The 7,837-nt window shown below is 66.3% G+C and overlaps 1 protein-coding gene across 7 annotated transcripts in view; it reads left to right on the top strand.

Annotated features, from left to right (window-relative positions):
* The first annotated feature begins 33 nt into the window (after positions 1 to 33).
* Positions 34 to 7,837, top strand: part of TAOK2 (TAO kinase 2) — a 19,512-nt gene continuing 11,708 nt past the window's right edge. Inside the window, exons 1-14 of one of the 7 annotated variants that reach the window (XM_043517022.1) lie at positions 34 to 409; positions 1,229 to 1,389; positions 2,336 to 2,508; positions 2,823 to 2,894; positions 3,175 to 3,276; positions 3,427 to 3,472; positions 3,559 to 3,655; positions 4,213 to 4,326; positions 4,407 to 4,498; positions 4,627 to 4,720; positions 5,374 to 5,455; positions 5,571 to 5,741; positions 5,951 to 6,163; positions 6,916 to 7,044. In XM_043517022.1, coding sequence (XP_043372957.1) covers positions 2,377 to 2,508; positions 2,823 to 2,894; positions 3,175 to 3,276; positions 3,427 to 3,472; positions 3,559 to 3,655; positions 4,213 to 4,326; positions 4,407 to 4,498; positions 4,627 to 4,720; positions 5,374 to 5,455; positions 5,571 to 5,741; positions 5,951 to 6,163; positions 6,916 to 7,044 — 1,344 coding nt within the window. In that variant the 5' untranslated portion in view covers positions 34 to 409; positions 1,229 to 1,389; positions 2,336 to 2,376. The remainder of the gene's footprint in view (positions 410 to 1,228; positions 1,390 to 2,335; positions 2,509 to 2,822; positions 2,895 to 3,174; positions 3,277 to 3,426; positions 3,473 to 3,558; positions 3,656 to 4,212; positions 4,327 to 4,406; positions 4,499 to 4,626; positions 4,721 to 5,373; positions 5,456 to 5,570; positions 5,742 to 5,950; positions 6,164 to 6,915; positions 7,045 to 7,837) is intronic. The other 6 variants (XM_043517021.1, XM_038405453.2, XM_043517020.1 and 3 more) reach the window with 6 other exon arrangements.

Raw genomic sequence — 7,837 nt, 5'->3', positions numbered from 1 at the left:
CCTGCAGAGTCTCCCTCCCCCCAGAGCCCCCACTTGGCCCCAGTCCCTGCCAGGCTCCCGCAGCCCCACCCAGGCCCCCCTTCGCCCTCCAAAGGACTCCCCGCCCCCACAGGAGCCACAGCAGGGGACAGCGGGGGCTGGACACCTCCGAGCCCCACAACCCCGCGCGGGTGCATATACCGCCCTGAAGGGGGGAGGGGGCTGAGGAGCCCCTACGGAGTCCCGTTCCCCCCATAAACAGCAGCAGCAGTGGGGGGAGCTGGGTTTAGACCCCATAGGACCCCCCCGTCCCTGTAGCGTCCAGCACGTGCCCCCCTGTGTGGGGTTGGAGGAGGCCGCTGGGGGTGCTGCCCCCTACCCCAGTACTCTGGAGCTGGAGCCACAAGGGAGAAGGCGCCGCCAACTGCTGGTGAGACACCCCCACATCTTGGAGGACATGGGGGAGTGGGGCTGCAGCAGCAGGGTCAGTGGGGTCATGGGGAAGGGTTGGGGGAAGGGCGGGGGGGCAGCAGGGTTGGGTGGGGAGAAAGCCGGAGGGAAGTCATAGGGGGCAGGGGGCTTGGGTTGGGGGTCATGCAGAGAAAGGGCCAGGTTGGAGGCTGAGGTGCAAGGGTGGGTGCTGCAGGCTGCTACTTCTTTGAGGACCCAGGAGGATACCACTGGTCAGGGACTGGTCCAGCATAGGGCAGTGGGGATATGGGGCAGTTGGGGGGAGCCAGGGGATAGTCTGGTCCAGCATGGGGCAGTGGGGCTATGGGCCGGCAGGGTTGTGGGGGAGAGCTGGACTGGCTTAGCACCAGCCAGTGGGGCTATGGGAGGGAGGGTTGGGCTGGGGGGGATGAGCTGGTCCAGCACAAGCAGTGGAGCTATGGGGGTCACAGGGTCGGGCTGGGAGGATGGGCTGGCCCAGCATGAGCTATGGGCTGGGGGGAAGGATTGGGCTGGCCCAGCACAGGGGATCCCAGGCCGAGGTGGGCTCTCTGTGCCTTCGCCTGTTATGGCGAGGGTCTACTTCTCTGCCCGCTCTGTGCCCCATGGTGCCAGCTTGTTTTGGTGCTGGGTCAGGGATTGGGCTGGGCTCTGAGTTGGTCCAGGAGCTAGGACCTGGAGCCATTCCCCTACCCCAGAGGAAGGTGCTGGAGGGTGGGGGAAATGGGACACGGGGCCTTTTTCCTCTGGGGAAGTTGGGAAAAGGAGCTTCTTAGGCTTAACTGTGATTCTGTTCTAGAGCCAGGGATAGAACCTAGGAGTTCTGACTCCCAACCCCCCCCCCATCACCAGACTTTGCTCCCCATCCTGATCATCACCAGACTTTGCTCCCCATCCTGATCTGTGGGGAGAACCCAGGCGTCCAGGCTCCCAGAGGGTCTGGGAAGGGCCATGCTCAAGGTGAGGAGGCATTGGAGCCATGTCTGGGCCCCCTCCCGGTGCTGAGCACTGCGGGGAAGCAGGGAACAATGGCAGGATTTCCCTTGTGCCTCCTGCCTCCTTTCAGCCACAGCTACAGGGAGGAGCGGGGACAGGCCCTACGTCCCATTCCCTGCCCGCCTGAGCCGAGCCAGCCCATCCCCACCCTGGGTTCGGATCAGAGCCGGCGGCGCCCAGAGGGGACAGGCCCCACGTCCCATTCCCTGCCCCCCTGAGCCAGCCCGTCCCCGCCCTGGGTTTGGCTCAGAGCCGGCACTCCACAGAGGGGACAGGCCCCACGTCCCATTTCCTGAGCTGGCCTACCATCTTTTTCTGGAGGGTTGGGTGTGACCCCCTCCTGACCTGTGTGACTCCAGCTATGAGCCCCCCATCAGTTCTGTGCCCATCCCCTCAGTCCCCGGCCCGTCACACAGCAGGATCGGGGACCGCGTGTGGGAAGCAAGGAGGGCTCACCAGTTCAGCAATACCTGGCAGGTTGGGGGGGCTAGAAAGATGACTGGAGAGAGGAAAGGGTTAAAGGATTCCCTTCATATGGCGCACCCAGGAGTCCCCATCTCCCCCCACCCTCAGATCCTCTGCCCATCTGCAAAGGACTCTGGGAAACAAGCAGCGCTGCCACCACCCCCTCCCCAACCTGACAGCCCAAACCTGTCAGGCAGCTGCTGAGTCTGTCTGGAGTGTGGCTAGATGGCTGGCGGGGGCTGGGAGCCAAGACTCCTGGGTTCTCTCCCGGCTCTGGGTGGGGAGTGGAGCCTGGTGGTTAGAGCAGGGGGGGCTGGGAGCAAGGAGTCCTGGGTTCTCTCCCAGTTCAGGGTGGGGAGTGAGACCTGGGTGCCTCAGAGCCGGGGGCTGGGGACCAGGCCGCCTGGGCCACTGTGCGGGCTGACGTGTGGCGTATCCCTTGCAGGAGGTGAGCGGGGCGCCAGAGCAGCACCCCCCGCCACGGCCATGCCGTCCAACGCCCGGGCCGGCAGCCTCAAGGATCCCGAGGTGGCCGAGCTCTTCTTCAAGGACGACCCTGAGAAGCTGTTTGTGGATCTGCGGGAGATCGGCCATGGCAGCTTCGGGGCCGTCTACTTCGTGAGTGGCTGTGGGCCCTGCCCCGGGGGCTCCCCGGCCTTCTTCCCCCTCCCCCCCCACTCCTAACAATACCCCTTTTCCTGGCCCTGCCTCCTCACCGGCCCCGCCCCTGTCCTTGGCCCTGGCCCACCACCTCCCCCCCTCCTGACTCCACCCCTTCCCTGCCCCTTTCTATTTTATGGGCCCCTACTCCTCCCCCTACCTGCCCCTGTTCTCCATGGGGTTCCTCCCCTCCCCCCGGGCTGGCTCTGGGAGGGTCTTTGCCCTGTGGGGCTCCCCTGGCCAGCCCACTCTGACGCCCCTCTGCCCGGCAGGCACGCGACATGCGCAACAACGAGGTGGTGGCCATCAAGAAGATGTCGTACAGTGGGAAGCAATCCAATGAGGTGAGTGCCCAGCTCTTGCAGGGGGGCGGTGGGGAGACTTAACAGACCCGGGGGTAGAACCCAGGAGTCCTGGCTCCCAGCCCTTCCCCCATTGTGACCCCACTGTCTGAGCTGGGATAGAACCCAGGTGTCTGGGTTCCCAGTCCTCCCCCCCCGCAATCTGGGATAGAACCCCGGCGTCCGGGCTCCCAGACCCACTCCTTCCCCTCCCCCCCCCGAGCTGAGATAGAACCCAGGCGTCCGGGCTCCCAGCCCCTAAGCACATGTGGCTGTCTCTCAGAAATGGCAGGACATCATTAAGGAGGTGAAGTTCCTGCAGAAGCTACGACACCCCAACACCATCGAGTACAAGGGCTGCTACCTGCGGGAGCACACGGCCTGGGTGAGTGGGGTCCGGGGGTGTTCAGGGTGGAAGGTTTGGATGTCAGGGCTGGGGGGAGGGTGCTGTGAGGGGGTGGCATGGGCAGGTTGGGGGGGCTGTGCGGGTGTAGTATAGCGGCCCCCCAAGCTCACCCCTGTTGTCCCCCCACAGCTGGTGATGGAGTACTGCCTGGGCTCTGCCTCAGACCTGCTGGAGGGTGAGTGCCAGGGGTGCGGGCCGCGGGGGGGACTGTTCCCCAAAGGGGGCTGGGGGGGCTGCTCTGACCCCTCCCTCTGCCCCCAGTGCACAAGAAGCCGCTGCAGGAGGTGGAGATCGCGGCCATCACCCATGGGGCACTGCAGGGCCTGGCCTACCTCCACTGCCACAACATGATCCACAGGTACCCCCCCGTCTGTGCTCATCTCTTCCTTTCAGGTCTTACCCCTGCCCCCATCCCCCTCATGTGTGTCCGCCTCTTCATCTGCCTCCTTGTCCCCCAGTCTGTGCCCCGTCTGTCCCCCAGTCTGTCGTTTTCCCCCCTCCACCCCCATCTGTCCCCGTCTCTTCCTCCCCTGCACCCCCGGGTCTGTACCCGCCTCTTCCTCCTCCCCCTCGTCTGTCCCCATCTCTTCCTCCCCCGTCCCACCCCTGCACCCATACCCCCTGGTCTGTCCCTGTCTCCTCCCATCGCTGGGGTTGGCTCCCTTCTGCCCCCCGGTCTGTCCTCGTTGCCCCTCCGGGGCTGGCCCTCCGGGCGCTGAGCACTCTCCCCGGGCAGAGGGGGCGTTTGTGGGGCTGTCCAGGCGCTGAGCGCTCTCCCCGGGAAGGGGGGGCGTCCGTGGGGCTGTCCAGTCCCCGGGAAGGGGGGGCGTCCGTGGGGCTGTCCAGTCCCCGGGAAGGGGGGGCGTCCGTGGGGCTCTCCGGGTGCTGAGCGCTCTCTCTCTCCGGGCCCCACAGGGACGTGAAGGCCGGGAACATCCTGCTGACAGAGCCGGGGCAGGTGAAGCTTGGGGACTTTGGCTCGGCCTCCATCATCGCCCCTGCCAACTCCTTCGTGGGCACGCCGTACTGGTGAGGAGCCAGGCCGGGCGGGGGGGGCCGGGGGCCAGGGCCCGGGGAGCTCACCCCATCTTTCTGTCTGTCTGCCCCAGGATGGCCCCCGAGGTGATCCTGGCCATGGATGAGGGGCAGTACGACGGGAAGGTGGACGTCTGGTCGCTCGGCATCACCTGCATTGAGCTGGGTAGGCGTGGGGGGCGGTGCTGGGCTGGGGCAGGGGTGGGCGGTGCTGGGCAGCGCAGGGGTGGGCAGGGGTGGGCGGTTCTGGGGAGGGGCGGGGGGCCGGCTGCTGATGCGTGTCTCTCCCCCCAGCGGAGCGCAAGCCGCCCCTCTTCAACATGAATGCAATGAGTGCCTTATACCACATCGCCCAGAACGAGTCCCCCGGGCTGCAGTCCAGCCACTGGTGAGCCCCCAATTCCCACGCTCCCGAGCTGTGGGTGCAGCTCGTGCCAAGCTGCCGGGGCCACCAGCCAAAGGCACCTGGGTGCCCCTCGGTGCCCGCTGGCCTTGCCTGGGAACGGGCTCCCCTGTGGGGCTATTTCTGGCTGTCGCTTGCCTGCTGGCACAGAACCAGCCTCACAAACCCCCTCTTGCCCGACCGAGCTCCACGGGGGTCTGGGCAGTTGCTGGGGTGCAGTCTGTGCTGGGCACCTCACCCCACACCTTTGGATTTGCCGCTGAGTAGAGACCAGCCCTCAGCAGGGTCCCTGGGTCACACTCCACCACCAGGACTCCTGGGGTCTCTCCCTGCTCGGGGTGGGAGTGGGGTCTAGTGGTTAGAGCTGGGGGGGTGGGAGCCAGGACTCCTGGGGTCACTCAGGATGGGAGTGGAGTCTAGAGGTTAGAGTGGGGGGGGTGGGAGCCTGGGTTCTCTCCCAGCTCTGGGAGGGGAGCGGGGTCCCATGGTTAGCGCGTGGGTGGGGCCAGGACTCCTGGGTTCGCTCCCTGGTGGTGAATTGCCCTCCCATGGGGTTAGCCATCTTGCCCTAGCTGGCTCTCTGGTGTCAAGGGATGGCCCTGCCTGCCCCTCCGGTTTATCTGCTTCTGCCCCCCCAGGTCCGAGTATTTCCGGAACTTTGTGGACTCCTGCCTGCAGAAAATCCCCCAAGACCGGCCCACCTCAGATGTGCTGCTCAAGGTAAGCCCCGGCCGGGGTCCCACGTTGGCTAGCTGGGGGGGTGGACAGGAGCGTGTGAAGGGTCCTTGGTGTCCCCGGGGCAGCGTCCGTCACTGACCCCGCCCCCGTGCCCCAGCAGCACCGGTTCCTCCTGCGGGAGCGGCCCCAGACGGTGATCATGGACCTGATCCAGCGCACCAAGGACGCCGTGCGGGAGCTGGACAACCTGCAGTACCGCAAGATGAAGAAAATCCTCTTCCAGGAGGCGCAGAACGGCCCCAGCGCCGAGGCACCCGACGAGGAGGAGGTGAGAGCGGCGTTACCTGCCCCCGGGCTCCCCGTGTGCTCCACCCCCACCCCGGAAGGGCCAGGTCCCAGCACCGATAAGGGGTCCCCATGTGCACAGCCCCCACCCTGGAGGGGCAGGGTCCCAGCGCCGGACTAGGGATCCCATGTGCCCAGCCCCCACCCCACCTCACCCCAGAGAGGCTGCATTGTCTTTCGTCCCTCCCCCAGGAGGTGGAGCAATTCATGCACCGGACGGGCACCATCAACAGCATGGAGAGCAGCCACTCAGTGCCCAGCATGTCCATCAGCGCCAGCAGCCAGAGCAGCAGCGTCAACAGCCTGGCGGACGCTTCCGATGAGGACGAGGGAGCGGAGATCGCCATGATGCAGGAGGGGGAGCACACGGTCACCTCCAACAGCTCCGTCATCCACCGCCTGCCGGTACCACGCGCGCAGCCCGCACTCCTGGGTCCTACCCCGGGGCTGGGAGGGGAGTCGGGTGTCCTGGAGTCCCAGGCCCGGTGCTGTGGAACTGTCCTGAATGAGGCTCAGCCAGGACTCAGGGGACTCGCCGCAGGGGCTTCCTGTTCACCCCATGAGCTCCCTGCAGCAAGTCCCCCTGGACAGGCCCCTGGGGCAGCCGGAGGGGCCCTGCCCCCCACTCGGCAGCCAGTGTGCGACATAGACGGGTGATTGTCCAGCGGAGGGCAGGGCTTGTTAGCACAGACATCAGGTACTTTCAGCCACAGATCCCAGGCTTGATGCCCTGGACTCCCATCCCGAGTCCAAAACAGGAGCCTGCCCCATTCCAGTTGCCTGGCCCCAGGCCGCCTGTTTCCCTCTTTGGTCCTTTGTCTCTTTCCCAGGCCTGCAGGTCACCTGCTCGGCACCAACACCCCAGCTGGTCCTTGCAGAGGATGGGCTGGCCATCGGCTGCCAGGCTACAGTGTCGGCCGTTCTCTGTCCCAGGCAGCCAGTCACAGTCACACCTGCTTTCCAGGGGGGGCTGCAGCCATCACCCACCCTCATCCTCCCCCCTAAACACTTGAGTGACACACAGGGGAAACTGAGGCACGCATAGTATTCAGAAAAAACAATAAGAACATTCCCACTTTGTGGGTCTGGTGGTTAGAGCAGAGGGCCGAGAGTCAGGACTCTTGGGTCCCATCCCATCTCTCTCCATCACCCACCAGGGCCATGATAACCTGTACGATGATCCGTACCAGCCGGAGATGGAGCCCCAGAGTTCCTCGTCAGCTGCCCGGCGCCGCGCGTATTGCCGCAATCGGGACCATTTTGCCACCATCCGCACGGCCTCACTGGTAAGGGGCGGGGAATGGGCTGAGAGGGGGTATTGTGCTGGAGAGAGGTGTGGGGTGGGTAGGCTCCCCATATTGGAGGAGCTGGGGGCCTCCACGAAGGTAGGGTGCAGTTAGCAGGTGGGGCTGGCTTGGGGCAGAGGACAGGGTGGGCTCAGAGTCGGGGATGGGGCTGGGGTGAGGTTAGTGAGTGGGGCCTGAGGGGGGCAGGGTTCAGACTGGGCGGGGTCATGTGGTGGAGTCGGGATGGGCTGGGTCAAGGGGTAGGCTGGACGGGGGTGGGCAGGGTCAGGGTGAGGTCGTGGGGCCGGGTGGGGTCAGGGGGCTGGCAGGACTGAGTTAGGGAGTGGGGTCGCGGGGTCGGTGGGGTTGCTGGGCGAGGTCAGGGTTTGGGCAGGGTCAGGGGGCAGCCGGAGTCGGGGTGGGGTTGGGCTGGGGTCAGGGTTTGGGCTGGGCGGAGTCCCTGGGCAGGGTCAGGGGGTGGGCGAGGTCCAGGGTTGAGCTGGGCGGGGTCGGGTGGGGTGGCAGGGTCAGGGGTTGGGCTGGGTGGGATCAGGGTGGGGTTGGGCTGGGCAGGGTCAGGGTCAGGTTGCAGGGCAGGGTTTGGCCGCTGGGCGGGGTGAGTGTGGGGTTGCTCAGCGGGGTCAGGGGTCTGGCTGCTGGGTAGGGTCAGGGGCGGGGCCAGGATGGGGTTGCTGAGTAGGGTCAGGGGTCGGGCGGGGCCAGGGTGGGGCTGCTGGGTAGGGCGGGGCCAGGGGTCGGGCGGGGCCAGGGTGGGGTTGCTGGGTAGAGCCAG

The sequence above is a fragment of the Dermochelys coriacea genome, chromosome 6, assembly GCF_009764565.3.
Source record: "Dermochelys coriacea isolate rDerCor1 chromosome 6, rDerCor1.pri.v4, whole genome shotgun sequence".
NCBI classification, from domain to species: domain Eukaryota; kingdom Metazoa; phylum Chordata; order Testudines; family Dermochelyidae; genus Dermochelys; species Dermochelys coriacea.
Note: the sequence above shows the minus strand (reverse complement) of the source record. Positions and strands in the feature narration are given on the sequence as shown.